Source organism: Poromitra crassiceps, assembly GCF_964638095.1.
Source record: "Poromitra crassiceps genome assembly, chromosome: 28".
NCBI lineage: Eukaryota > Metazoa > Chordata > Actinopteri > Beryciformes > Melamphaidae > Poromitra > Poromitra crassiceps.
Genome location: NC_139651.1, coordinates 11,462,138 through 11,476,240, shown reverse-complemented (window position 1 = coordinate 11,476,240; position 14,103 = coordinate 11,462,138). Strand labels below are relative to the sequence as shown.

General features: G+C 42.4%; 1 protein-coding gene across 1 annotated transcript; it reads right to left on the bottom strand.

Annotated features, from left to right (window-relative positions):
* LOC310799723 (ADP-ribosylation factor-like protein 6) lies at positions 1 to 4,911 on the bottom strand. The gene is made up of 7 exons (XM_083662318.1): positions 4,776 to 4,911; positions 4,011 to 4,072; positions 3,792 to 3,860; positions 3,558 to 3,652; positions 3,177 to 3,306; positions 2,701 to 2,756; positions 1 to 120 (listed from the first exon to the last, which is right to left on the bottom strand). The coding sequence occupies exons 1-7, from the start codon at positions 4,896 to 4,898 to the stop codon at positions 95 to 97; spliced, it is 561 nt and encodes a 186-aa protein (XP_083518444.1). The 5' UTR covers positions 4,899 to 4,911; the 3' UTR covers positions 1 to 94.
* Positions 4,912 to 14,103: the final 9,192 nt, after the last annotated feature.

Below are 14,103 nucleotides of genomic sequence, written 5' to 3'. Positions count from 1 at the left end.
GTGTGTGTGTGTGTGTGTGTGTGTGTGTGTGTGTACACTGGGCATTACTAAAAGGCTCTTCTGTCATGGATCAGATGATGCTGCTACTTCCACCTCACGTTCTCATTGTTCTGATTTGATCTGGAAAACACAAGTGACAAATGCATGAAGGAAAACATGCTGTAAATGAAACATGTCAGTCTCATTCATGTGTCATTGTCTCTCATGATGGAGCGACAGTAATGTTCTTTATTTATCACAGCTTTTCTGGTTTTTATTATTTTTGTGCATGTTGAGAAACCTGTTGCACATGTTGTAATATACTGCACGCCATTTAGCATTAAGATTCAAATCATTACATATGATTCTGTCTGAAAATTAAATCTTGTTACTTGTTACTGTACTGCAGACAGCTCAGTTGTATGTCAGGACACTTTGAGGGGTGGGAATGATCAAGTCACATCAACACAACACCATCTAGAAACACAATATGCTCATCGGTGTAACTTGGTATCAGAGCACCTTCGGCCAAAGGTCAACGATTGACTTCATAGTTGTTTTCATCATTCTGAGGCCACCTGTACTGACACTTGGGTGAAGAGAGCTAAGAGCTGTGGTCAAAAGCTGGTGGTATCTCAAGAACCTGCTGGTGGACAGACACCAGCAGTGAGGGAGGCTGTCAAGCAGAAGAAGGTGGCGTCCATGCCTGGATGGTACAAAAGATGGGTATCTGCAAGCCAAAAAGGCTGCAGCTGTTGAAGAAGCAAGAGGAGGGAGGAGGAGTTCATCAAAGTGGCTAGAGAATGACTTTCAGATGGCTACAAGCCTAAAGCCTCTCAGGCTGTTCTCAGCAGCTGTGCGGAAAAGCTCACCTTGACTGGAGACATTATCTGAGGGTGGAAGGAACACTTTGAGGAACTCCAAAACCCAAGAGACACCAACTCTGTTCAGAAGGCAGTGCTGGAGGGTATGCATTAAGCATCTCATTGAGGTAGTGATCAAGCAACATGGCAGCAAGACGCCAGTGGTGAATGAGATGTCACCTGAAATGCTAAGGGCTCTGTGAGAGTGTTTCACAGGTCTAGAGAGCATGCAGTTCCAGAAAGCACCAAGGTTCTGAGACTCCAGAACAGAGCCAGAACCAGAACAGTGTCTGTCTGAAAGCGGTATGTGAGAGTGTTTCACAGGTCTAGAGAGCATGCAGTTCGGTGACATCTCTGCTGGTGGCAGATGAATCCATCCTTTTGCCCCCATCACTCTGTGATCTCTGATGTGTACTGAAGCCCCATCACTCTGTGATCTCTGATGTGTACTGAAGCCCCATCACTCTGTGATCTCTGATGTGTACTGAAGCCCCATCACTCTGTGATCTCTGATGTGTACTGAAGCGGTTTAGTGCTGGAAGTGACGTGGTCAGGTTCAGGTGGAGGGTGGCCACCTCTAGATATGAGATCATGGTTCTCTCCTGGAGAAAGCTGGCCTGTCCCATTCAGGTGAGGAGTGGGCCGGAGTTCAGGTGTCTCTGGGTATTATTTCACGAGTGAGGCTAAAAGCGATCGTGAGAGGTTAGGTGCAGCAGGTGGAGTAATGAATTCGAGTGTGGTGATACTGTGAAATGCTGCTTGTCCTCTGCATTTAGAGGCTCCAGTGGAGGTGGGTTGGACGCCTAGTTAAGGATGCTGACTTGGAGGAGGCCCTAGCGCAGACCGAAAAATGTTAAATGGACTACATCTCCCAGCTGGCCCGTGAGAGCTTTGAGGATCCCCCAGAAGGAGCTAGAGGAAGTTGCTGGGGAAAAGGGATGTTCACGCTCCTCTGCTTTCCTTGTTGCCACTGCGATCCTGACCCACATAAGTGGCAAGACAATGGGTGGATGGAGTTAGTAGCAAAATTAGAGGAGATGTTTACGCGCTGTCACACAGCACAACTATACAGCAAATGCTATAATACAGCACAAACACAACAGCCAATACTCACTGTGAAGTTTGTTCTATGGAGCGATTTAAATAAGAAAGAATAAAACAATACAAGAAAAGATGATGTTGTGTGGATGCCGTAGATCAGAATGCTCTTTGCAGATGAAATAACTAAACTACGGTACGTTATGTACAGTATACCCTCCTCCTGTCAAATAAATAACCTGGAATGATATCAGGAACACATGTGGAGAATTTTGGATGTGCCAAAATATAATGGTAATAAAAATAAGAGAAAGAAAATCATGAATGGGGAAATTATGTTCCCAGCTGAAAGTATTTTAACTTTTCAGAAAGACGCTGGTGTCGGGTGCTCCTTTTCTGGCAACTGTATGGAGAAACTATCGCAACAGAGACAGAAAGGCCCAATTGTGGGAGCAGATTGGCTAGACACTTAATATTTCTGGTGAGTGTTGAGCTAAATCACTGTATGTGTGTTGTTTGCTAGTGTTAGCCGTCAGCTATCAAGCTACTACCGCACTGAGCTAACCTTAGTTTCAGACTGCTTCCTTATATAATTGTGCGCTGAGATCAGCGCTTCCCAGCGTACTTCCAGCGTTTAACGGTCGGAAAAAGACGCTAGATGGACACACCCACGGCCTTATGCGATAGAATCTGAAATTTACATTCACACATTTTTGTGACTACACTGAACATTTAAGCAAAATATTGTCTACCCAACTGAACTGTGAACTCTGCACAGCGTTACATCCCCATTCATCACTCACATTAACTCTCATCTTACCTTGAAGCCAGTCGACCCCCTCCTGTAAACCTTCTCCTTTCACAGCATCACTGGCACTGAAACATATCAACAGGTCACATTAGAGGACTGTAGAATTACAATCCCGCTATTAAAGGAACAGTACACCGCAAAACAAAAGTTCTGTTCTGCTCAGCGATCTACTCACTCCCCATGTCAGTCAAAACCTTTCAACATCACACATAGTCTTATGAACTTCAATGCCATTTCGTCTGAGATGAAGGTAAGTGAATAATTACAGATTTTTCCGTTTGGGGTGGACTGTTCCTTTAAGGAAAACTGATGCCATTTATGTTAGTTGTTAATGCACGTGCGTGTGTGTACGTGCAACAGTGTGCACGGTTTCACACCACGTCACAATGAATCATTGATAATTGGATCAACAGTCTCCGTCCGATCCACTGCGTCGTCGGCACACGGGCCATAAGTAAGCGGATAGGCGTGCACGTGTGTCTTACCAGATGTGCCAGGGTTTGTCTTTCATGTTCTCCAGACAGAGCAGCTGGGAGACCTTGACCGAAGAGAGAGAGTCCCTCACGTCCATCTTGTTGGCAAAGAACAGGATGGGGATCCTCCTGTGTTTAATGTCTGTAGCGAGAGCAAGAGGAACAATATGGGGCAAGTTTTAATGTCATCAAAGAGCAATTTTATCCAGTTCAACTGATGAAGAATTGTGGAAGTGAGACAACATTAGAAAAGAAGCTGAATAAAATAGATAAAGGTTGGCAGTATGATAGAAAAAGCCATGTGAAAGCGATGTCACAGCAAAGCATTAGCTGGCCTGGGACTCAAACCCATGCAGGCACACGTTGAAGAGTAATGAATGACACTAAATTCACCTGGATGGTTTAATAATGTGTCCAGTTCTTCTTTGGCCACGACCATCCTCAACTTGTCGGCACTATCAATGACAAATATGATGGCTTGACCCTCCCTGAGAATAGAAGGAGATCAGAGGTGTCAAAGTGAAACAAAGCCAAGCACAGACAACAACACAGATCAAATGTATACAGGACAGGTCAAAGGTCAAAGAAGAGCGGGATGCACTTCCTGTGCCATCGGGGCTCTCTCACTTGTAGTAGTGTTCCCAGAGGTTTCTGTATCTGCCTTGGCCTGACATGTCAAACACTGTGAAGGACAGACTGAGGAGAAGACAGAGATCCAAATTGAAAACGTGAGACAAGGTCAAATTACATGAGACAGATACATAGAATTGTACAAAAGGTGACCAAGCATTCCTCGGACAATCAGTTGAATTTCTAACTGGTTGTTGAATCATGAAGAGCAGCTACCTTGATGTCTTGAACTTCTCTATGCTGAAGCCAATGGTGGGGACGATGTCTTGCGTCTGGGCCTGTGAGACAAATTAAGTGTTTGTAAATCCTAAATGAATGAGTACAGATTAGAAATAGGTCTAAAATGATACTACATAAATTTGGTACAACCAGTTCATTATTTACACACACATGCCACATGTGTCTGTGTGTATAACATTTATAATATTATTTGTGATTATGCTACTTGAATAATGAATGTACCCACAAAACATTTTCCTCAACCTGCGCCGAGGTGAACGAATCCAAGAGACGTCGGTTCAAGACGTGACTTTATTATGACCATTTGCCGACATGAAAACATTAATTGTTGGGAATGGTGAGTTTGAGGAAAACATATTTTAGCGTGTGTAACCGATTACAAGGTGTTCAGTTTGACATGGTATACGTAACCCATGCATAGCCACAATTTAGCTCCCAATTGCACCGGCTATTTGCAGGCTACTTCTAGCCCAAACCGTTTCATTGTAATTTTTGCCTACTCAGCCTGTGAGATGGATAATATTCCATCATGTTTGCAATGTCAATAATACCCCAGTGAGCTCCAACTGGGATTCAGCGTTGTTTGATTCAGCGGTCTGAACATCCTCTTTTCAACCAGCTAAATTACAGACGGTTAACATCAACGTGTCACAAAACACAAAGTTGTTATTAACCATTTTGATGATTTGTTCAGAATGTTTATTGGGTAATATCACTGTAGCAAACTATTGATAGACTTACATTGGAGGGTTTGAGGTGGTTGATGATGGTGGTTTTGCCACTGTTGTCCAGTCCCAGACAGAGCACATTCACTTCCTTCTTCCTCAACCCCAGCAATCCTGCTAGCCTGTCAAACAGCCCCATTGGCTAACCAGCTACCATTAGCTGTCGGCCTGATCTTCCTGCAAAGAAGATACATGTTGTACAATAAACATACTGTTAGAGAATGGAATTTGACATCTTCCTGGACTCCTGGCTTCAATTCATTTGGTTTAGATAGGCTGTTATAATTATCACATTAAGCGGATGAAGAGTGGAAATTCCATTCTCTAACACATACCTAAAACAGAATTTACATGGGTTACTTATTTGATCCTCGCAAGTTCAATAATTCACATAGGCACATGAAGGCAGAAACAGAAGAAGCAGTGTTTCCATTTTATTGTCAACAATTTGGGTTTATTATCTTACCGACCACCTGTTTGTGATCAATCTCTTATTGATACCTGAAAACTGAAACGAATATTGACAACTTTTCCTAGATTCCAGTATGATGGCATAGGTGTTTTGTATGGTCGCAGGGCAGCCGGATTCAGAGTTTTGGAAATGAATGCATCCAGAGTCAAAGCTGCACTTACAATCTATGTCGGAGCTATTGGATTACAGTATTATTATCATTGTCATAGCTCTCTTGTCAGCATTGGTGCAAACTTGGTCATGTTCCACAGTACAGAACAGTCCACACATCTACCTAGCTACTAATACACTGGCCATCATAAGTATTTTCCTTTGAAAAGTAAGTTTATAGTTGGGGCGGGTAAGGGGTAAAAGCATCGATCATCTAGCTATAGCTGGTGCCTTGGTCAGATTACCACCCGAAGCTTTTGGTTAGCTCATCTCTACGCATTAAATTGTTTCACTGAAGCACATTTGCAGATCCAAGCTTTCCTGTGGTTTATACTACTTCTACAATAACGTTTAGTTAAGCTAACGTCATTTCATATCTTATCCGAACAGTATAACGTTAGGTCGTTGTATGAAGAACACTTAAATTAGTTGTAAAGCTATATAGTTCTGACCCAGCTGCTAACTAATCTTGTTACCTCGGACGCTACACTAGCTAGCTTTAGTATTTGCTAACGTTAAGCCACGGCTAACAAGCTAACCCATTTCTCCACAGACATCACGGACAGTATTCACAAATAGCGTTGATGGATGAGATGACACGAAGAAAAAGGATGTTGATCACCGCTGAAACCTAACGTTGGCTAAGTTTGCTAGTTACTGTAGCTATGACAATATCGCTAACGTTAGCTTGCCTTATCCACCACTCCATGTCAACTTACCTGTATTGAATCCTTGGGATCTTGCTTCCAAGATGCATTCAACAGTCTGCCCTTGGTTCTATAAACACACACGTCAAGCCAACATCTCATTCATTTCTCTTCCACTCCTGTTTCAACCTGTGGAGACATTTATTTACACCCTGTTGCCTGGAGACGAGGGACGAGGGTGTGCTATCAAAGAGCTTACAATGATAAGAACTGAAGGCTAAAATATTGTTCTATTTTAACCCTCCCCTCCTCTACTCTGCTCTCCCATTGGAGGCGTCGGTTTCAGTGGCAGCCGGATGTCCGCTCCCAGAAGCTCTGTCATTGGCTCCGACCATGTCAATCAGAGTGGCTTCCGCTCCCTTTTCCCTGTGTGTTGCTCCTGTAAAACGTCCCCCCCTGCCGCCTCAGTGAAAACAACAAGCTAACTAGCTAGCAAGCTACCGGCAGAAACCTACACGCTGGCTCGTTGCTACACGCTGAAAACGGCAAGTTGGATTGTTTGAAACTATTTGCCAAGGGCACTGCCGCTAAGCGCCGACCATCGCAATCCCACTATGGAGACCCGCGGCGCCAGACTCCTCGGACGGAAGGGAGAGGAGGCCGAGGCTGGCCAGCGAGACATGCCTGACCCAGAGAAGGGAGAGGAGGCTGGCCAACGAGACAATAAGCCTGACCCAGAGATCAGCAGAAATCAGTAAGGGAATGCCTCTCTAACACATGCAGCCTCTGAAACTGGTCAAAATTGAGATCAGTAGGATAATATGAAATGATTTCTTCCTGAAAATGTTGAGCAAGCAACCATTCTCATCTTGTAGTGAAGTCAGTGAAATCTGTGCCTGCAGACACTCAATTGACAATCTTGTTCTAATTTTTTTTATTTAATTGTTTATGAAAGTCCAATAGTTGATTTTCCACTGAATATGATATCAAGAAAATATCATTAGTAAGACGGTGATTTAAAAAAAAAGATTATTAAGACAATTTAAAACAGAAAAACAGTCACTTAGAGTTGGGAGATAAACATGAGCCCACAAGAACACCAGTCTTTTGTTAGTAAATTTGGTCCCTAAAGATAATTATATGATTGTGAATGATCCAGTCAGTTCAATGAGAGATGAGATGAGATTAACTTTATTATCCCCGAGGGGAAATTTGTTTCAGGCACAAAGGTTGGTACAACTGCTTAACCATAAAGAGTATATGGTCTATACTGGTCTATATTATAGACAGTACAGCAACAACCCGAGCAGGACATGTCTCAAAGCAGACATGAACTTATGATAGAGATATTAGCGTATAGGCTACCAAAAAGTGTGAATGGAGATCACTGAGGCCAGAGATTTTATTCAAGACATCAGTTGTGTCCTCAGTATAGGAGGAGAGTTTCATTATGCTATAATGAAGTCAATATATTGAGATGCACTTTTGGTGAATGTCAGAAAAAATAGTGCGACCCGAGGTGGGTTGTCTCCTATGCCAGTGGTTCTCAACTGGTCTAGCCTCTAGTCACTCTAGCTACAGCTGAGCCCACTACAGGCCTGAAAAATGGGAATGTCCACCGTGGACGCCAGGACTTTTTTTTCATGCACGCGACCCACTCAAAGCGGCTGGTCGCGACCCACAAGTTGTGAAACACGGTCCTAGGCTGTTTCTGTATATTTAGAAAGTCAGTAGAAAGCAGCAATAATCGGCTGTTGAACTTGTAAGAAGCTAAGTTCATTGTCATTAATCCAACAGTGTCTCTAGAGACATGCCAATGAAAGCTTTTTAAATGATTGGACACGCCTTAGCTCTCCTCCTCGTTGACACGTGACATGTGACATGTGTGTAGTAGGGATGCACGATATATCGGCAATCATATCGGTATCGGCCGATGTTAGTCATTTTTTAACATATCGGTCATATCGGTATCGGTCAGATGTTGCAATGTTAATATCGGTTATCATTATCAGCCAAATTCTTCACATTGATATGAAATAATGCAGTAAATCTATGATTTATGGGCTTTGCAAATAAAGAAATGCATAACTTTTTCAAATTCAGTGTTAACATGTGTTTTTCAGTATGTACATAATGTGATGATCATAAAAATGTGGTTTTATACAGATCATATCGACATCGGTAAATATTGGTTATCGGCCATAACAGCAATGTTAATATCGGTTATCGGCATCGGCCAAAATTTTCATATCGGTCCATCCCTAGTGTGTAGTCCCTTTCTTGCCCTTTTTCTTTAGCCAACTTCAGTTTTGCTTTTGAAGGTATTGTCATTGAAGAATGATGTAATAAATGTTATTTCACGCTTTCCCCTCAGGTCTCAGTGTCTAGATGTGTCTGCTGCCAGCAGTTTCCTGTCTGAAGAGCAGTTTCTGTGCTCCATCTGTCAGCACGTGCTCACTGATCCAGTCGTCATACCATGTGGACACAACTTCTGCAAGAAGTGCATCACACAGCACTGGGATGTCAGTGTCCAGTGCCAGTGTCCCGTGTGTAACAAGATCCTCGACACAAGACCTGAGCTGCACGTCAATACCTTAATATCTGAGATGGCTGCTCAGTTCAGAAAGTCAGCTCCGATGGAAGCCAGCAGCTGCCCAGACCAGCAAAGTGCCAAACCAGGAGAAGTTCCCTGTGAAGTCTGCACTGGGACCAAACGCAAGGCCATGAACTCCTGCCTGATGTGTCTGGTCTCCTACTGTGAGACTCACCTGGAGCCTCATCAGAGAATCTCGGGCCTGAAACGACACAAGCTGATCGATCCTGTGGAGGACCTGGAAGGCAGGATGTGTGAGAAGCATGACAGACCGCTGGAGCTGTTCTGCAAGACTGACCAGATGTGTGTGTGTCAATTCTGCACCGAGACAGAACACAAGGCACATGGCTTTGTGTCTCTGAAAGAAGAATATGAAGGAGAGAAGGCTGAGCTGTGGAAGACGGAGGCTGAAATTCATCAGATGATCCAGGAGAGACGACTGAAGATCCAGGAGATCAAACAGTCAGTGGAGCTCAGTAAGGAAGATACAGACAGAGAGATAGCAGACAGTGTGCGGGTCTTCACCGTTCTGATGCAGTCTGTGGAGAGAGGCCAGGCTGAGCTCATTGAGACGATTGAAGAGAAACAGAAAACAACAGAGAAGCAGGCTGAAGGCTTCATTGAAGAGCTGGAACAGGAGATCTCTAAGCTGATGAAGAGAAGCGCTGAGATGGAGCAGCTCCAACAAACTGAAGACCACATTCACCTCATCCAAACCTTCCCATCCCTGAACACTCCTCCACACACCAAGGACTGGATAGAGGTCCATATCCACTCGTCATATGAGGGGACTGTGAGGAGAGCTGTGGCTCAGCTGGAGGAGACACTCCGTAAAGAGATGGGGAAGCTGCTGGATGTTGAGCTGAAGAGGATCCAGCAGCTTGCAGTGGATGTGAGTCTCGATCCTGATACAGCACAAGCCATGCTCCTCCTGTCTCATGACGGGAAACAAGTACATGATGGTGGTGTAATGAGGAATCTCCCAGACAACCCAGAGAGATTTTCTTCTTGTTCCTGTGTCTTAACAAAGCAGGGCTTCTCTTCGGGGAAGTTCTACTACGAGGTTCAGGTTAAAGGGAAGACCGACTGGGATGTCGGAGTGGCCAGAGGGTCGATCAACAGGAAGGGAAAAATCACACTGACCCCACAGGATGGCTACTGGACTATATGGATGAGGAATGGACATGAGTACAAAGCTCTTGCTGGCCCTGGTGTCTTCCTCACTCTGAAGACGCAGCCTCAGAAGGTGGGGGTGTTTGTGGATTATGAGGAGGGTCTGGTCTCCTTTTACGACGTAGATGCTGCAGCTCTGATCTACTCCTTCACTGGCTGCACCTTCATTGAGAAGCTCTACCCATACTTCAGTCCCTATCCTAATAACGGTGGTAAAAACTCCACCCCTCTGATCATCTCTCCTGTCAATCACACAGATTAGAATAAACATTAATTTTCCTCATTGACAGTTAAGACAATTTACACACATTGTTGTCTTTTCTTCAGGTAACTACTACTAAGCTTTCAAATGTTGAATTTAATTTTTATAGTTAAAGATAAAGAGATACTCAACAGTTGAGCCAGACTGATTTTGAGCCAAACAGATTTTGTAAGTTTTTCAAAAAAGGGCGGGGAGTTTTCAGGCTTTGAATCCGCCCACTCCACATTTGATAGGATGAACTTTTGTGGGGCGGGCACATTTCAGAGCCAATGGGCGGGCTGGGTTTGGCGACGTCACTGATTTTTGGTTTGCATGGAACTGCATGGGTATGTGAGAAGAGATGAGGAATTACTCAGATTTACAGTAAATGTCAGGACTTTGACATGGATTCATCAAGGACACAGCTAACTTCCAATATATATTGATTTTCAGCTGGAAAAAGTGTCTCTCTTTAAACAAGAGTTCAGTATGTTTTTTTTATATCCTGTTTTTCTTTGATCATTAAGTGCTGGGCCCTGTGCTTTTTGTTGTTTATATAAATGATTTACCATGTGTGATACAATCTGATGTATACCTCTTTGCTGACGACGCGAAAATATTCCGAATTATAGCTGGGGACTCAGATATAGACCATCTTCAAGCAGATCTACACAGCATGAGTAAATGGTGTGACACCTGGTTACTGAAATTGAATCCAGACAAATGCAAACAGTTACATATTGGGAAATCAAGTGCAGAGGTTTCAAACTACACTGTTGGGGATCCAACAAGTGGAGGAGGAGAGGGATATAGGAGTTGTAGTTGACAGTTCACTTGAATTTCAAACACATATATTGGAGAAAATAAAAAAAGCTAACTATGTTGGCGATCATTAAAATAACCTTTTTGCATTTAAGTAAGGATTTAGTTTTACCCCTGTATAAATCTTTGGTGAGGTCTCAGCTTGAATATGCAAGTTCTGTGTGGTCTCCTTATAAAGTGAAATACATAGAAAAAATCGAGAAGGTACAGCGAAGAGCAACCAAACTGATTCCAGGGCTGGATGAGAAATCATACGAAGAGAGGTTAAGATATTTACAATTACCAACTCTAGTATACAGGAGACATAGAGGCGACATGATCGAGGAATACAAACTTGTTCATAAAATATATGATTTCACAGCCGAGCCTATTATCCAATTTTGGAACAATAAATAATGTGTTAAGAGGGAATTCCCTGAAGCTTTTTCCAACAAACTGTCGCTCTGAAAGGAGGAAAAACTTTTTTACAGTTCGTGCTGTAAGAGAATGGAATGAACTTCCAGACGAGGTGGTGCAGGCCCCTTCAGTTAACACGTTCAAAAACATTAGATAAACATTGGTTAACAAAGGATTTCTTGTATAACTATAGGGCAGGCTGTTGATTTATTATTATACCAGGTATTTGGCTCTGGTACTTTTTTTTTTTTTTTTTTACACTTTGATGTTTATTAAGTTTCAGTTTTTGTATACACCAAGTTTACATTGCATGTTGATCCTGGTACTTTATTTTAATGCATGTTATATGTTGTGTTTTGTTTTTTAACTGTATATTACAACGTGACTTCTTTTTATTATTGTACTGAGTGTGAGTCTGGTGTAGAGGACTATAGTCCTGTACCAGAAACTTTCAATAAACTTCAATAAACTAAAGTGAGTGTGTGAAAACGACACATTTTCCAGTTTCATTGTAACAGCTCTCTATTCACCCCTCTAACGGTGCATGATGCACACCACAGTGACACTAGTCATGTATTGGATGCATCTGTCATCTCCTTCCAAAGCATGCTGGGATACCTGGCGCATACCCTTTCTTTTTCCTGTGTAATTCAGAGCAATACCAGAGTCAAATTCCTTGTATGTTTATAGAGGCTACTTGACCAATAAAGCTGATTCTGATTCTAGTCAATCATATATATATTTATATATATATTTATTAGGGGTGTCACGATACTCAGTTCACGATACGATATTGGGTTCACGATAACCATACGATATTTTAACAATATTTTTTTGCGATCGTTTTTTAAGTTGAGGGGGCATCCTCCACGCTAATTTGAGTAATTTCACCATTTTCATCCTCCGTGTCTGCAACGTCCCTCGTCTGTTCAAACAAAGCAATGAAAAGGAGAGCGAGCATGCAATCAGATGCAGATCAGTGCCACCATGTTCAGCTTCTTTTTCTCACAATATGAGATTTCATCTCAACGATACATATTGTCACGTTTTGATATCGCGATATATTGTGACATCCCTAATATTTATATGGCAATACCAGCGCCATATTTATATGGCAATACCAGGGCCGTCCATCGAAGGCTAGGCTACTGCTTTGCACTAGCCTACTGTTAACCAATGAACTATTGTATGGCTTGCATTAAACATAAACTAGACTACAGACAAGCTTATTCTACAGATACAACCAAATTGCTACTTAATTGCAAATGTGTTGCTCTTTGAGGCTATGTCGTCTTTCATCTGGCTTTGCCCTGAGCACCTGTTCAACCCACCTGCTGCCATCATGTCCAGAAAACATGCTCGTCTCTTGAGTGACTGTTAAAGGAACACTCCGCCCATTTTCAACCAGCTTTGTATCATTAGAACATCAGTAGCATATCAGAAAACTGTAAACGGTTTTGAAGTCTGTCATTTCATTTGACAGTTATTGAGTGTTAAAGTGTGGACCAGTGACATCACTGGTCCACACTAACTCAAATTAATAACTCATTAACTCAAATCAACTCTCAATAACTGTCAAACTATTCATCATTCATCTAGTTTGACAGTTATTGAGAGTTGATTTGAGTTAATGAGTTATTAATTTGAGTTAGTGTGGACCAGTGATGTCACTGGTCCACACTTTAACACTCAATAACTGTCAAATTAAATGACAGACTTCAAAACAGTTTAGTTTTCTGATATACTAATGGTTCTAATGATACAAAGCTGGTTGAAAATGGGCAGAGTGTTCCTTTAAGTACAGTCAGTGTGTGTGTGTGTGCGTGTGACACACAGAGCAAACGAGTGTCCATGGATACACATGAGTGTGTTCTTCTCTTTAGTGAAGTACAGTACACACACACACATTTCTGTTGTGAAAAGGTGCTTCGCTTTTACTATCAGAATTCCATACAGTATGCCACATTCTAATAACCTGACTCCACCAGATGGGGGCGGCATTGTGCCACAAATTCACAGGTTGTGAAACAAACGTGAACCAACCTACATCCATCTGGCGGCGTCAGGTTAACATTCTAACCAATGTTGTCATCATCATCATCTTCATCCTCCTTCTATCACAGCAATTTGCTATTGTGCAACTTTCCAATGCAACACTTTGATGAACAGAGAACAAGCTTTACCGGCGTGCACCAGCAGCACGGTCCATTATCAACCCACCTAATGAGTTTCAAAAACGGCTCTGCGGAGAGCTCAGTGTTTGGGCCTGAGGTGGTTTCCGAGAGAAAATGAAGTATTAAAATAGGGTTGTTGAGCAAGGGAACAAGGTTAGTGAATAAAACATGAACACCTTTCACAAGACGCTTTGTACAGGAACATACTGCATTATCATGAGAGAATACACATCTCTATAAAACCTTATGACATTCAGTGGTCTTCAGTTCAAAAAACGTGATTGTATTTTTGTCATACTGTCGATCCTGTATTTTTCCAGTGAATCATTTCATAAATCAGCAGGAAAAGTAGAAGACACATTACCCGGTCCTTCAAACATTTGAATATTGTTATTTCATAAAATCTGGGCAGCCTATGTCAGTTCATTGTAGAGTGTACATCCTTCTACGTTTACATTTTTATTAAAATCACACACCACACCACACCACACCATACCATACCATACCATACCATATCATACCATACCGCATTCAAATCTTCTCATCTCGGGTTATGAGGTAACATACTTGAGAGACCATTCAAAGTCAATAGAAATCACTGGATTGTCACTTGGAAAGATAAGAGGTATTGGCGGACACTTGAATAGACACTAGAGAAAATGAGTCCTAAATTCAA

Coding starts and splice junctions, on each gene's coding strand:
- LOC310799723 (XM_083662318.1), bottom strand. CDS start 4,898: ATGGGGCTGTTTGACAGGCTAGCAGGATTGCTGGGGTTGAGGAAGAAG. Junction 2,757..3,176: donor GACAAACCCTGGCACATCTG/GTAAGACACACG, acceptor GATATGTTTCAG/TGCCAGTGATGCTGTGAAAG. Junction 121..2,700: donor GGGGGTCGACTGGCTTCAAG/GTAAGATGAGAG, acceptor TGTGTTTTCCAG/ATCAAATCAGAACAATGAGA.